The sequence below is a fragment of the Diaphorina citri genome, unplaced genomic scaffold (genome assembly GCF_000475195.1).
Source record: "Diaphorina citri unplaced genomic scaffold, Diaci psyllid genome assembly version 1.1 scaffold474, whole genome shotgun sequence".
NCBI lineage: Eukaryota > Metazoa > Arthropoda > Insecta > Hemiptera > Psyllidae > Diaphorina > Diaphorina citri.
The window spans coordinates 78,509-94,305 of record NW_007377909.1 but is presented as its reverse complement, the minus strand read 5'-3'; the positions used below and the strand labels follow the sequence as shown (position 1 = coordinate 94,305).

At 42.8% G+C, this 15,797-nt stretch overlaps 3 protein-coding genes across 7 annotated transcripts in view; 2 read left to right on the top strand and 1 right to left on the bottom strand.

Moving 5' to 3' along the window:
- LOC103509199 (solute carrier family 25 member 44-like) overlaps nt 1–2,234 on the top strand; it is a 6,007-nt gene extending 3,773 nt beyond the window's left edge. For 2 of the 3 annotated variants that reach the window (XM_008473795.2, XM_008473794.2), the window contains 2 exons: nt 665–792; nt 1,276–2,227. In XM_008473795.2, coding sequence (XP_008472017.1) covers nt 665–792; nt 1,276–1,467 — 320 coding nt within the window. In that variant the 3' untranslated portion in view covers nt 1,468–2,227. Of the gene's footprint in view, nt 1–664; nt 793–1,275 lie in introns of all 3 variants that reach the window. The other variant, XR_541359.2, reaches the window with a different exon arrangement.
- The window catches only part of LOC103509209 (cationic amino acid transporter 3-like), a 21,819-nt gene extending 8,037 nt beyond the window's left edge, over nt 1–13,782 (bottom strand). The window contains exon 1 of one of the 2 annotated variants that reach the window (XM_026823586.1): nt 12,821–13,782. In XM_026823586.1, the coding sequence (XP_026679387.1) occupies nt 12,821–13,767 (947 nt within the window). In that variant the 5' untranslated portion in view covers nt 13,768–13,782. The remainder of the gene's footprint in view (nt 1–12,820) is intronic. The other variant, XM_026823587.1, reaches the window with a different exon arrangement.
- The window catches only part of LOC113467420 (cationic amino acid transporter 3-like), a 20,623-nt gene extending 6,018 nt beyond the window's left edge, over nt 1–14,605 (top strand). Inside the window, exons 1-2 of one of the 2 annotated variants that reach the window (XM_026823589.1) lie at nt 7,315–7,826; nt 14,271–14,440. In XM_026823589.1, coding sequence (XP_026679390.1) covers nt 7,514–7,826; nt 14,271–14,425 — 468 coding nt within the window. In that variant the 5' untranslated portion in view covers nt 7,315–7,513 and the 3' untranslated portion in view covers nt 14,426–14,440. Of the gene's footprint in view, nt 1–7,314; nt 7,827–14,270 lie in introns of those variants that run through there. The other variant, XM_026823590.1, reaches the window with a different exon arrangement.
- Nucleotides 14,606–15,797: the final 1,192 nt, after the last annotated feature.

Below are 15,797 nucleotides of genomic sequence, written 5' to 3'. Positions count from 1 at the left end.
AAAAAAAAAAAATAACCAAAACAAAACAATATTGTTAAAAAAAAAAAAAAAAAAAATGTGAATTTATTAATGGCCAGGACCACAAAGCAAGTTTTTTTTTTATTTAAACTTTGTTTATGTTAAACCAAACGGATTAAGCCATCAATTTTTTTGATTTTAAATTTTCTTCTCTCTTCAATTTGGGTTGATAAGACCTCAGCAGTTACAATTCCCCCTATCAAACCTCTAGAAAAAATAAATAAAAATAAAAAATCAGAAATCATTTGACTTAAACTGAGTTTAAACTATGAGCCACAAGTGAAGGTCCCCCCCAAACTTATGTTGAGTCAATATATTTGTATGTTATCAGCGTATTATTGTCTCATATGATGCAATAAAATACATTACTGTGTCATTCACTGGTAGGATGACCATTAGATTTGAATTATGTGTCATTGACATCTCCCAGAGACCCAGACAGTCAAGCTAATTTTTTGGATTACACATTTCAAGCCTATATTTTTTATGGTGGAAGCTTACCGTGGAAATGTTGAACTAGGAATGAAACTGATCCTGGATATAACTTGGCCACTTGATCATAACATTGGGACATTAGGACAACATTGGCTATACTGACATTGGAAATGTTTAGACACAACAATATTCTACCTTTCTGTTTTTCCAGAAAAGCTAAACAGGGTGTTTCCAGACGACTTTTCACATCTGCTCATCCAATGTATTTCGGGTACGCTTGGTGGCTTTACAACCACCCTGATTACCAATCCTCTAGATACCATACGAGCCCGGCTGCAAGTAAGTAGACACTGCCCCACGCAGGCTAAGTGAATTTTATGCGAGGTGGCGGGTAGTGTTGTCGAATGGAGGGTAAAACCCCCGTCACTAAAAACCAATTAAATAGTGACGTTAAAAACCTACCAAATAAAAGATTAGCCAGCCTAAGTAGTTAGTTAAAAAAGTAGCTCGTCTTTCTTGTAAGCACTAGGTTGTAAGTTCGATTCCCGTCGGGCGAACTTTATCCTAAACAGATAAAGTTCGACCTCGAAACGGCTGGCTTTCCTCCTATCTTGTCTTTCTTCACCCTTTGCTTTCGAGACGATAAGACCCCTTAGCAGTCAGCAGTCACAGCCCTCTCTCTCTCTCCCTCTTTCTCTCTTTCTCTCTCTCTATACACCCTCTCGAAAAAAAACACCTACTTTCAATATTAAAATGAAAACTTCACAAAGTTACTGAGTCCTCCATCACCTTATTCCAATATTGTCATGTTTTCCCTGGCAGGTACAACGGACAAACTCAATGCTACAAACGTGCAAACTCCTTTGGATCGAGGAAGGATTCTGGATGTTTTCCAAAGGTCTCTCAGCCCGTCTCGTTCAGTCAGTCATGTTCAGCTTTTCCATCATCCTGGGATACGAAACTATCAAGCGATTCAGTATCAAGTCTGAGTATAAGCAGCATGTACGATGGTAAACTTCCGAAGGGTTCTTTCTGCTTTGAAAAACAAAGCACAAGTTCTCACGATGGTCGACTCCGGATGGCTAGAGACGATCACACTGGTGTATGACAGATAAGAAAGATATCCTTAATTCTGCCATCACCATTTGGCGAAAGCTAAAGCCACTAAAAAAACAACAACAAGGGTGGTAAACCTGGAACTAGGGCCAGTGCCAGTGGCTATAGCACGTTGAATTCAGGCGGATCATTGAAGCAACGTTGTGCGTGGCTGGTATCTGGACAACGTGAGACAACTCATATCGGCCTATAGCACATTGAATGTACCAGGTTCCGCTGAACCACTGAAGCAACGTTATGTGAGGTTACTGACTTGGGACAACGTGTACCGGGAACAATAGCATGTCTCGAATATACCCAATTCCAGCGGGTCACTGAAGCAACTGTGTGCGTGGCTGGTATCTGGACAACGTGAGACAACTCATACCGGCCTATAGCACATTGAATGTACCAGGTTCCGCTGAACCACTGAAGCAACGTTATGTGAGGTTACTATCTGAACACATGACTTGGGACAACTTGTACTGGGGACAATAGCATGTCTTGAATACACCCAATTCCAGCGGGTCACTGAAGCAACGTTGTGCATGGCTGGTATCTGAACGGGTCTGAGATAACACGTGCTCTTTATACTTGCGCTGTCTCGTGAGAAAAATCAACCTGGTTTTGGATTCCGGCGAAAAAAGGAAGTGGTTTCAAACGGATTCAAACCCAGCACCTCCGCGTTGTGAGTCTATGCTCTAACCACTCGGCCACAGAGGTAGGCGTGTTAACTTGTTCCACAGTGAGCCATCCCAAGACACGCTAGACCAAAATCTAGCAACATTAAATTGCAAAATTTATTATTTTGCTACAGCAGCAGCAGCAGCAGTGGTTTCAAACGGATTCAAACCCAGCACCGGGTTGTGACTCTATGCTCTAACCACTCGGCCACAGAGGTAGGCGTGTTAACTTGTTCCATAGTGAGCCATCCCTAACTGTTGGTCTATTTAGGTATTCCATACCTATAACCCACCTCTTTTCTACGGAAAATGCTAGATACCTTTGTTTTATCTAGGTTTTCTGTTATCTATCTACTATCTGGAACTGGATACATTAATTTTATCTAGACTTTATTTTACCATCGGATCTATAGGTTCATGTCTTCATGTTGAAGTGTTTTTATTGTCACTTTCGTTAACCTCCGATCATGATAAGATTGATAAGCATGTTTGGAGACAATGCATGAACTTGTAAATCCGGGCCTTAGATTTGTTTTTATTAGATTAAAGGCTGGTTTACATTAGGTCCACACCGTTTTTTTTTTTTATTATTATTTTTTTTCTGGCAACCAATCCGGGACGAGTATTTTCGAAGAAGGGGGGAAAAAAATCGCGTGCTATTTATTACCGTTTTCATTTTGGATCAATGAAACAGCTGCCATACACTAGCGAGTTTTTGCAACCAAATTAGCGCCCCGTTAACTGAACGCTTTAACGTTTCTTGACGAAAACTCGTTTCCGCGCATGTGCAGAAACACGTTTTTGTCAACTTGCGTCTTACGTTTCAGTTATCGTCACGTAAGTTAGCAGTGCAAAAACTCTCTATTTTTGGACTTGTCTGTGTTGAAGCACGCCAATCCCGTAGTATGTCTCCCATAAGATGAGCGAGAGACCTAGTGTAAATCAGACTTTACCTGTACATTATAAGTTTTATTGTGATAGAAGAAAATGTTTTAAATCATTACATGAAAGTAAAATCAAAAAATCAAATCAAGAATAATAATAAACTGAATATTAAACAAATTAGGTAGGTACACAGGTGCTGATTTTCTCTAATCACCATCGAATAAACTACGGGCTAAAAAATTCCCGGAGGGACGGGCCCAGCTTGGTACTTTCTATTACCATTATGGGACCCTATCAAGGTAATGACTGTAATGAGAAAGTATTGCAATCGGTCCAAATTTCCCCATACTACATTACTGTTCATTCACTTACTATTGGTCCTGTGCCCCTGTGGCTGCGCCCTGGGTTCCCTTGCCCACAGTATTGGTGGGCTCCGTCCTCACGCGCCTGTCTCTCTTCTTCCTATAGCCACTTCTCTCATGTCGGGGTAGCCATCTCTCCGGATCGGGCTCTACATTGGGATCATAGTTAGCCGGTAGCTTGCCCTTCTTCTTCTTCTTGCGCGGTTTGCGTTGTTTCTGTTGAGCATCGCCCGTGCCTGGGGTAGGCGTTCTGAGGGGAGATGAAATAGACAGGTATAAGTATTTCGTTTCTTCTCTTTTATTGAAAAAATAATAAAAGTAAAATAATAATAATAAAATAAGAAATTAAACAAGAATAAGTATTTTTTTTACTTATTTATTATTTTTTTTTTAATCAATAAATCTAAAGTCCAATCAATAACCCATTGTTTCAACGTAAAGCTTGTATAACTGCTGATGTCTTTTTTTTATAAGAGGTTTGACAGAGGGAACTGTAACATGTGAACAGGCCCATAAGACTATGTAGCCATCAACATGAAAACTGCCGTATACTACAAGTTGCAGTCTAGATGTGAAATCCGCCTAAGTGTGGAGACACCTTAAGCGCATAACCTCTGTTAATTCCAATGAACAATTTACGAAACAAATACTAATAAAGTTCTCTCATCCGTGCTACATATTTTAACTCGTCACAATTTCGTCATCCATATTTTGTTCTTTCTTTTTTTTCATGCTTACGTCAATTGCTCTACACTCTGCAAATTTACTGGCAATCAATTACCACCCTCGACTTCAATCTGGCTCCCTTTCAATTTAAATCTAATTTGACACTTCTTCAATTTAGATTTGACACTTTCAAATTGGCACTTCAATTTAGATCTGGTACTTTGCTAATTTCCAGCTGAAAATCCGCCCCGGGCGGGAATCGAACCCGCGGCCTAGCGCTTACAAGGCAGACGCGCTACCAACTAAGCTAACTAGGCTGGCAGCAAGAGGTTTAATAGGGGGAACTGTAACTGCCGGGGTCTCTTCGTCCCGAAAGTGAGAGAAGGAAGACAGGATAGGAGAAAGCAAGCCGTTCGAGAACGAACCTTATCCGTTCAGGATAAAATTCACCCCCGGGGTGATAGCCAAAAAAAGAAGACAGCACCAAATCAAACCACAAAAAAAGTCAGGATAAAATCCGCCCCGGGCGGGAATCGAACCCGCGGCCTAGCGCTTACAAGGCAGACGCGCTACCAACTAAGCCAACTAGGCTGGGCTGATGTCTTTAGTGATAGGGTTTTTAGCCATAAACTACCCGCTACCTGACATTATCATCACACAAGCTGAGCGGGACCGGTAAAAGCCATCAGCACACGATTGCAAAGATGGTCGCCCTGTTACTTTTTTGGAGTTTTAACAGTAGATTTGGATTTTTCACTACTTTTTACATAGGAATCGACCTTTTGATCATATTTTTCCGCCAAATGCACCAGTATAACGTAGATTTTTACCCCATTTTCTTTTTTACAACATGGTAAATACCTACCCCAAATCATGTCACAGCTTTTCATATTGACATTGACAATAGTTCTGTTCTAAAATTCTTAATAGTTCTGTTCTCTTACCCAGGTGAAGGGTCAGGTTTAGCGGCCACTTTCTTGATGACCTTGGCGCCCATCACCCAATTGGAACTCTCCAATACATCCACATCCGTGACAGGGTCTAACTGCGGCAACTTCTTACTCAGCGCCAGGGCTTTCTTAGCGTCAAACTGAGCGTAGGCTATCACCAACTGAGCCAGGGTCTTCTTATCATCTGGCTGAACTTTGAGCAGTTCCTCCAGAGACTTGGCTGCCACTGTAGATTCACCTGATGGAAAGAAAAATACATAGTAAATATTGGTAAATTAAAGGTAAATACTCACGAGGCTGAGTGCACCCCTTTTTCGATTAAACACCTGCAACATTAGCCTATGTGGTCTGTGTCGTAGCATGCCCATCCCGTAGTGTGTCCCTCATCAGATGGGCGAGAAGAGACACAATACTTCCCACTTAGGTGCTGGGTCAACAAATACATAGTAAATATTGGTAAATTAAAGGTAAATACTCACGAGGCTGAGTGCACCCCTTTTTTGATTAAACACCTGCAACATTAGCATTTAGCCTATGTGGTCTGTGTCGTAGCATGCCCATCCCGTAGTATGCCCCTCATCAGATGGGCGATAAGAGACACAATACTTCCCACTTAGGTGCTGGGTCAACACGAGAACACCAGAAAGTAACCCGTTGAAATATTTGAAAATTTTTGTCGATGAAAATATTGGTAAATTAAAGGTAAATACTCACGAGGCTGAGTGCACCCCTTTTTTGATTAAACACCTGCAACATTAGCCTATGTGGTCTGAGTCGTAGCATGCCCATCCCGTAGTATGTCCCTCATCAGATGGGCGATAAGAGACACAACACGTCTCACTTAGGTGCTGGGTCAACACGAGAACACCAGAAAGTAACCCGTTGAAATATTTGCAAATTTTTGTTGATGGTATGATGGTCGGATTCGCATGCACAGACCCGAAAAAGTTCGACTCTGCCGGTATTGGAGTGGAAAAAAATAAAAATGTAATTGTCAACTAGTTTTAAGACCTATCTTTATGTATATTATTATCACAATAAAATCAACATATATTTACAAATTACAATTTACAATTTGCAAATTTTTGTCGATGGTCGGATTCGAACCCAGGACCTTTTGCATGGCAAGTATTACAAGCACAGACCCGAAAAAGTTCGACTCTGCCGGTATTGGAGTGTATTTAATTTTCATTTCCTGGCTGGAACTATGTACCTAGTAGGTAACTAGACTCTCCCCCAACCCAAATAGCACTTACCTCCGCGGAGATGAAAGTCGGCCGCCTGTCGCCACAGCGTGGTCAAATCACTCGAGTTAGCCGTTCCGAGAACGAACCTTATCCGTTGAGGATAAAATTTGCCGCGGGCGGGAATAGCGCTTACAAGGCAGACGCGCTTACCTCCAACCTAACTAGGCTGGATCGTTTCTTTAACTGTGAGCCTTCAACTTTAAAATATTTTACCAGGAGGTCTTCAATGTTTCTAGGCGAGGCCCTTAAGTCCCTAAAATTAATAGTCTTTTGCTCCTGTTTTTAGCCCGTCCTTCCTTTATTATTACGATAGTAATAAAAAGGTAGAGTGGACGGGCTATTGTATTCGCTTCGGTGTCTGTCTGTCCCCATAGAAGGACTTATCCAAACCTAGTCGACCTATATATCAAATTAAAGGTCTTTTTACCAGGAACACGGTGGTGCAAATTTTGTCCGGAGAACCAAAAAGCAAAATTTTTTTTTTTTTCACATTTTCTCACACAAATGAGCTCTGATCTTGAAATTTGTCGCGACGACCTATGAACTCAAAGCGAGATAATTTAGATAACACTTCAGTCGATAATTTAAGACCGGTTTTAGCGTCTCCTGTGTCAAGCTACGCCGAGAAAGGCCAATAAATGGATGGGTGGCTTAAACATTATATTGGGAATAAAGGGAGAACGGGCTCTAGTTTTTTTTTTTTTTTTTTTTTTAAGATTTTTTTTAAGAATCGAACCCGTGACCTAACGCTTACAAGACAGACAGCGCGTCTGGTAGCGCACGCTCCAAGCTATGCTGGATAGAATAAAAGAAAAATAAATAAAAAAAAAAGGAAAAACGAGACCATTGAAACTGCTGACAAAAAGGGACTCTTCAGTCCCAAGTTAGCAGTCTAAATTTAAATAAAGTACCTATTTGTAATTGACAAAAAGAAGAAATAAATAATGATGAGGAAAAAAAAAAAAAAAATTTCCTACACGAAAAGGAAAGTAAAAAGTGGCCTCTAAAGAAGAGCAGACCAAAAAAGTACGGTGAAAGCCATAAAAAGAAGTCAACACCAAATCAAACCACAAAAAAAGTGCCCTCAAAAGAAGAGCAAGAAATCACATCTTACCCAGAACATTATCAACCTAGATCACCCACGAAAAAACACAGCCAATCAAACACAAAGTATGTCCAGACTACGAAACCTCTACGAAGCCTTGTCCAGAAAGAAAATCGACGTCGGAGATGATGATGTTTCCATCGCGGAAGGAAAAAATCCGGCAGGTGGCGCTGATGGTGTCGGGAAACTCCCGTTAGAGCGCGCCAGTGATGCGCCTCAGTTGGCGCGTGTGCTGGGCCTGATTGACCTCACCATGTTGGGCGTAGGGGCCACACTGGGCGTGGGAGTGTACGTGTTGGCCGGGTCTGTGGCGAGAAACCAGGCTGGGCCCAGTGTGGTCATTTCGTTTGCCATCGCCGCAGTGACGTCACTGTTTTCGGGTAAGTTTTGTGAAGGTTTTTTTTTTTTACTTCCAATGTCACGTTGAATCAGTCAGCTCCCATGGCGTAGTGGTCACTGCGCACGCCTTGCACGCGGGAGACCCAAGTTCGATTCCCGGCGAGATCAATAAATTTGTATGATGCAAATGATTGATGGAAGGGAAGAGAGTGCCTTAGTCAATAATCCCGCCCCTGAGTTGGGGTTTTTCATTTTTTTTTTTTTTGTTATCATTTTGTAATTTTGTTTTATTAATTTGTAAATAAAGTTAATTTTGCTTTGTTTAGGTATTTGTAAATATTTTTAAATCCTAATAAAGAGTTGTATAATTATAATAAATAATAACTGTTTTGACAATGAGTGCTGGACACAGTTTAACACCCAATATTTACCTACCATGCTGGCACCGCTTGCTATACGCATTTATATTAAATAGCTACTCATTTTCCTCACGAGGTTGAGTAGACCCCGCAACAGCCAGTCACGGAATCAATCATTTGCATGTTACAATTTTTTTTAACCCGCCGGGAATCGAACCCGGGTCTCCCGCGTGAAAAGCGGGCACAGTGGCCACTACACTATGGGAGCTGACCACTCCAAGGAAAAAAGAACGTCCATCAATAAAGCAAATCGTTAGAAATGTTTGAAGGCATATCAATTTGAATTTCTAAAAATAGCATGACTATTTATGATCAATGAATTAATTTTTATTTTCCATCATGGCGAATTTGCTGCCAATTTTGCTTTGACTATTAATTGATCAATCACAACCATACATGTTTTTAATCATTTGTTGGCGAATTTGATGCCAATTTCGCTTGGGCTATTAATTAATCAAGCATATAACCATGCATGTTTTTAATGATCGATCTAAATTAGCATCAACAGCTGGAAATTAGCAAAGTACCAGATCTAAATTGAAGTGCCAATTTGAAAGTGTCAAATCTAAATTGAAGAAGTGTCAAATTAGATTTAAATTGAAAGGGAGCCAGATTGAAGTCGAGGGTGGTAATTGATTGCCAGTAAATTTGCAGAGTGTAGAGCAATTGACGTAAGCATGAAAAAAAAGAAAGAACAAAATATGGATGACGAAATTGTGACGAGTTAAAATATGTAGCACGGATGAGAGAACTTTATTAGTATTTGTTTCGTAAATTGTTCATTGGAATTAACAGAGGTTATGCGCTTAAGGTGTCTCCACACTTAGGCGGATTTCACATCTAGACTGCAACTTGTAGTATACGGCAGTTTTCATGTTGATGGCTACATAGTCTTATGGGCCTGTTCACACTTGAACTTTAAGTTTAAGTGTGAACAGGCCCAAGGGACTATGTAGCCATCAACATGAGAGCAGACTGATAAAGCAGAAGTTTAAATTCAGATTGTGGTTTTGGCCATTATTAAAATGAAATTACTTAAAATAATAGTAAGTAAAAAGGTGGGTTCCCGAACCTTAAAGTACTCGAAAATTGGGAAATTGATCGCTATTTTCGTTCTCAATAATTTGTCTCTAAATTAGAGATGTGTAAAGGCTGAGTGAGTTAATAAAAAGAACTACTCTTTTCTGTGAACTACTCAGTCAGTGAGTCAGATCCTGAACATGTAAATCACTCTTCAACTCCCTTTAATGGAGCAGTTGCAAATGGGTAAAAATTATTAATAAATGGTCGATTCCTACGTAAAAAGTTGTGAAAAATCCAAATCTGAGGTGTGTAAACCACTCTTCAACTCCCTATAATAATAATAATGGAGCAGTTGCAAATGGGTAAAAATTATTAATAAATGGTCGATTCCTACGTAAAAAGTTGTGAAAAATGCAAATCTGAGGTCAAAACTCCGAAAAAGTAACTGTAAAAGGTCGAAAATTCAATTTTTATTTTCGGTCAGAGTCCTGAACTCTGACGTGAAAGCCATTTCCAACCAGATCGACTCCCTCATGGGCAATGCCTATCAGAAGTCCATGGAGTCCTTACTACCGATTAAGTCTTCGTTTCTTTCAAGCTATCCGGATTTCATCGCCCCGATCTTCGTTGCTGTCATCACCGGTCTGCTGTCTTGGGGAGCCAGTGAGTCCGCCAAGGTGAACAACGTCCTCACGTTCGCCAACCTCGGCACTGTTGCTATCATCGTGTTCAGCGGGCTGTTTCGTCTCAACCCCGCCAACTGGACGATCCGGCGTGAAGCCATCCCGCCGGGCGTACGCGGGGGCTCGGGCGGCTTTGCCCCGTTCGGTGTGAACGGGATTGTCACGGGCGCGGCAAAGTGTTTCTTCGGGTTTGTCGGGTTTGATGGAATCGCTACCACGGGCGAAGAGACGCGGAACCCCAAGCGTAACATCCCGCTCGCGATTATCCTCTCGCTGCTGATCGTGTTCGTGTGTTACTTCTCCATCGCCGTGGTCATCACGATGATCGTCCCTTACTACGAACAAAACGCGGACGCGCCGTTCCCCGCGATATTTGACCGTCTGGGCTGGCCTGTTATGAAGTGGCTGGTCACTGTAGGGTCTCTATTCGCCCTGTTCACGGCTATGTTCGGTGCGTTCTTCCCTCTACCGCGTATCCTGTACGCAATGTCCCGGGACGGTCTCCTATACGAGCGACTATCCTATGTGTCGTCACGCACGCAGACGCCGTTACTATCGACGGCGCTATCCGGCGTTATAACAGCCGTCATGTCTGCTGTGTTCAAGCTGGACCAGCTGGTTGATATGATGTCTATTGGGACACTCCTCGCGTATATCATCGTGGCTATTTGTGTCTTGCTGTTGAGGTATAGCGGTGATGAGGTTGTAGTGGAAACGTGTGATAGTGAGGTGGACTTTGTTCATGTGGACACGCTAGCGAATACGTACAAGGATATGACGAGAGAGGACAGTGCTAGCACGGAGCTTACGAACGTTACGGACAAGTCTCAGCTAAATATCCAACGAGACAAAAACCAGTCCAGCAACCAACAACAGTATTTGTCAGTCAGCCACAACCAAAGGCCGATTCAGGGCCACCAAAAGGAAAAATAAAGTGAAGTTCAAGTAGTGAAGAACCTGCTAGATTTATTGTGAAATTTTAATTTGAAATAAAATTTGTTAGTTTAAGTGAAATTTTAATTTTAAATTATTTAAGTATACAGTTAACACCATCGAGTGTAACTCTACACGCGTCGTAACATTGGTCAACAATTTTATTTTTACCTGTGTTCGAAATTCTTCGTTCTGTTTTCCATTTCGTTTACCATGTCGCCAAAGCCTGTTGACGTCGCGTTCGCCAAGTTTCTTCTATTTTAACTCACTTCCCCTTATCGAACTCTTTTGCCTTCCCCCGCGACCAGAAAAGACACGAAAATGATCAAGCTCATCAACAACACGTTAGGCACCTACAACACCTACTCGAATTAATTCGTTCATTCTTGCTCACTTCCCCTCCTGAACTTATCGAACTCTTTTGCCTTCCCCGCGACCAGAAAAGACACGAAAATGATCAAGCTCATCAACAACACGTTAGGCACCTACAACACCTACTCGAATTAATTCGTTCATTCGTTCGTTCCGAATGAGTCGTTAATTGAGGAAAAATCCGTGTTTTCAAGTCCCGCCATCCCGATTTGTGGTACTGGAAAATCCGTTCCATCGCCGCACCTAAATCCGTGCGAGATCGCCGAAAATTCGTCGGGGGCCAAATACGCTTGGAGTTTGGTGTCATCAGAATTGTCTGGGGTACATCTCGACAGTGGCCGAAACCGTAAACATCCCAAAGGGTGCCACGGAAATTATACCTACCCAACCGACATTGACAACCAGTGAACCCCAAAAAACTGAGACGGAAATCCCCCACCATTTGGCCTGGTACCTAGTAAGTAAAAAGAACTATTAACCCCTATTAAATTAAGAAGCTGCCATACAAATAGCTTCCAGACCAAGGGCTGCCCTATTAGCCACAAATCGGCGGCCCATTTAGGTACTAAAGGACCAAAACGAGGCCGAATTAAACTTCAGGACAAAGGGCGGCCCATAAAAGCCGTTCCCGGTATCACACAAGGCGACGGGAAAGCTCTCAATGAAAGTTGAATAAACCTGAGGCTACCAACAAGAACAGCTAAGAACTCTCAGGATAGGTTTCAACCACCATGGAAGCGTCAAGTCCGGGAGAGATCGATCAGCTAGCCCACGAAATAAAAGATGTCGCCCGAGAAGTCGAAGGCGCAACGATAGCCGAATTCGTCCGGTTTCGCATGGGCTCTTCAAAATGGGCAGCGCAAGCCAAGTCCTACGTCAACTTGTCGGACCGCACGACCTCTCTCGCGAGGAACATATTTTATGTTTTCTCAGGGCTGGTCTATGTCGTTACATTCCTCATTTTGTCCCGTCAGGGCCAGAATACGGGCCGGCTTAAGTTCAAAGTCCCCTGGGTCCCGCTCATCCCGTGCCTGAGTATGTTCATGAACATTTACCTCATGATTAATCTGGACGTGAGTACGTGGGTTCGATTCCTGGTCTGGCTCGTGTTGGGTATGGTGGTTTATTTTACGTACAGTATTGATCACAGCAAGCAGAAAGCCAAGTAAAAGTATTTTCACAATTGAAGTATTTAAAACAAACAGTACAGACAGCTTTTTTTTGTTTGTTTTTTGCTTATTGTTATTGTTAAGAGCGAAATTCAATACAAAAAACACATTAAATAAAGAAAAAGAAAAGAAAAAAAAAAAAAAAAAAAAAAAAAAAAACGAAAAAATTTTTTTTTTTTTTTTTGAATTTTTTTTTTTTTTTTTTTTTTTTTTTTTTTTTTTTTTTTTTTTTAAACCAAATAAGTACTCAAGTATATTTATTTACAATTCATGGACAGCCATTACATAATAGATTGAAATCATTAAAAAATAACAATTAAAAAAAAAAAAAAGAAAAAAAATATGAAACTGAATAAAGAATAGGGGAATGACGGCTGTTATAACGCCGGATAGCGCCGTCGATAGTAACGGCGTCTGCGTGCGTGACGACACATAGGATAGTCGCTCGTATAGGAGACCGTCCCGGGACATTGCGTACAGGATACGCGGTAGAGGGAAGAACGCACCGAACATAGCCGTGAACAGGGCGAATAGAGACCCTACAGTGACCAGCCACTTCATAACAGGCCAGCCCAGACGGTCAAATATCGCGGGGAACGGCGCGTCCGCGTTTTGTTCGTAGTAAGGGACGATCATCGTGATGACCACGGCGATGGAGAAGTAACACACGAACACGATCAGCAGCGAGAGGATAATCGCGAGCGGGATGTTACGCTTGGGGTTCCGCGTCTCTTCGCCCGTGGTAGCGATTCCATCAAACCCGACAAACCCGAAGAAACACTTTGCCGCGCCCGTGACAATCCCGTTCACACCGAACGGGGCAAAGCCGCCCGAGCCCCCGCGTACGCCCGGCGGGATGGCTTCACGCCGGATCGTCCAGTTGGCGGGGTTGAGACGAAACAGCCCGCTGAACACGATGATAGCAACAGTGCCGAGGTTGGCGAACGTGAGGACGTTGTTCACCTTGGCGGACTCACTGGCTCCCCAAGACAGCAGACCGGTGATGACAGCAACGAAGATCGGGGCGATGAAATCCGGATAGCTTGAAAGAAACGAAGACTTAATCGGTAGTAAGGACTCCATGGACTTCTGATAGGCATTGCCCATGAGGGAGTCGATCTGGTTGGAAATGGCTTTCGCTTCGGAGGCCGTGCCTATGATGTACTCGAGGACCAGGTTCCAGCCGATGATGTAGGCGGCGAACTCGCCGATGCTCAGGTAGGTGTAGTTGTATGCCGAGCCTGACTTGGAGATGCGCGAGGCGAACTCGGAATAGCAGAGACCTGAAAAGAGAATCGGAATGGAAGTCATGTTTCCAAAGTTATGAATCCGGAACCCTATGATAGCAGATTGGTACGGCCAGTGACGTAACGGTGTGTCCATAGTCCAAACATAGTCGACCGGCCGTCGATCGACGAGGTGAATCTATGTTATCGAGGCCGTGTGGACGGTTCAGTCGACATCAACATCGATCGATGGCCAGTCGACTAAGGTGGATTTCACATCTAGACTGCAACTTGTAGTATACGGCAGTTTTCATGTTGATGGCTACATAGTCTTATGGGCCTGTTCACACTTGAACTTTAAGTTTAAGTGTGAACAGGCCCAAGGGACTATGTAGCCATCAACATGAAAACTGCCGTATACTACAAGTTGCAGTCTAGATGTGAAATCCACCTTAGTCGACTGGCCATCGATCGATGTTGATGTCGACTGAACCGTCCACACGGCCTCGATAACATAGATTCACCTCGTCGATCGACGGCCGGTCGACTATGTTTGGACTATGGACACACCGTTACGTCACTGGCCGTACCAATCTGCTATCATAGGGTTCCGGATTCATAACTTTGGAAACATGACTTCCATTCCGATTCTCTTTTCAGGTCTCTGCTATTCCGAGTTCGCCTCGCGCATCTCCAAGTCAGGCTCGGCATACAACTACACCTTTTGTCGATGTTGGGATTCGAACCCGGGACCTTCTGCATGGCAAGCAAGCGCGTTACCACTGGACCAACCGTGCCCCCGAAATAGAAAGTAAAAAGGTGGGTTCCCGAACCTTAAAGTACTCGAAAATTGGGAAATTGATCGCTATTTTCGTTCTCAATAATTTGTCTCTAAATTAGAGATGTGTAAAGGCTGAGTGAGTTAATAAAAAGAACTACTCTTTTCTGTGAACTACTCAGTCAGTGAGTCAGATCCTGAACATGTAAATCACTCTTCAACTCCCTTTAATGGAGCAGTTGCAAATGGGTAAAAATTATTAATAAATGGTCGATTCCTACGTAAAAAGTTGTGAAAAATCCAAATCTGAGGTCAAAACTCCGAAAAAGTAACTGTAAAAGGTCGAAAATTCAATTTTTATTTTCGGTCAGAGTCCTGAACTCTGACGTCAGACTTCAGGAGATGCACAGAAAAGTATGCGCACAAACATGAATTGCGCAGAAATGCATGCGCACAAACAGATCAATGTGTTGCCTGCGAGGGAGCTTTGCTCGGGACATTTAATGTGACGTCATCGCCTAGGGGAGCGTATGCCGTGACGTCAGAGTTCAAGATTTACCGGTATTTTTTAAATCGATTTATCTCGGGATCTAGAAGTCGTGGAAGAAAATACTTACCGGGGATATTGCCAAAGTCGCGGAATATCCGAAAGTCCGTATCCCCGGGTATCAGGCCGCTCTGGAATACATCTTGCGCTAACGAGGACGCGAACGGATGCGGCACGGAGCGCGAATATACCTCCATAAGCCACGGGTTGCGCGGTCCGGATTGAAACAGGACCTCGCGGCCTCCGGCACCGCATGCTTCGAGATTCACGAAGGCGCGCACGTTGCGCGCCCAGCGGTGTTGCGTGATGAAACTGAGGGAATAGAATAGCAGAATCAGAAAAAAATTGATATATTTTTTTTTTTTTTTTTTTTTTCAATTTTTTTTTTAGGGGAATCCCTCATTTTCCCAGCTTTTTGACTTTGAAACATCACCCAAGTAAGCGCAACTGATCTGACTCACTGAGTAGTTCAGTGAAAAGGGTAGTTCTTTTTTTTAACTCGCTCAGTACACATACCTGATTTGACTTTGATTCTAAATCTAGTCTAAGATTATCACAAAATACATAGTATGTACAACAATATTTAGTAGCAAATCCATACCAAGGCTAAAAACAGAGTGGATCAGAAAGCACAGCGCACAGAATCGAGGAGGTGAAAAGAAGCATAACTGAGAGCATAATGATCTATGCGCCAGCCTAGTTGGCTTTGAGAGTAGCGCGTCTGCCTTGTAAGTGCTAGGTCGCGGGTTCGATTCCCGCCCAGGACGAATTTTATCTTGAACGCATAAGATTCGTTCTCGGAACGGCTGGCTTTCTCCTATCCTGTCTTCCTTCTCTCTTCGCTTTCGGGACGATAAGACCT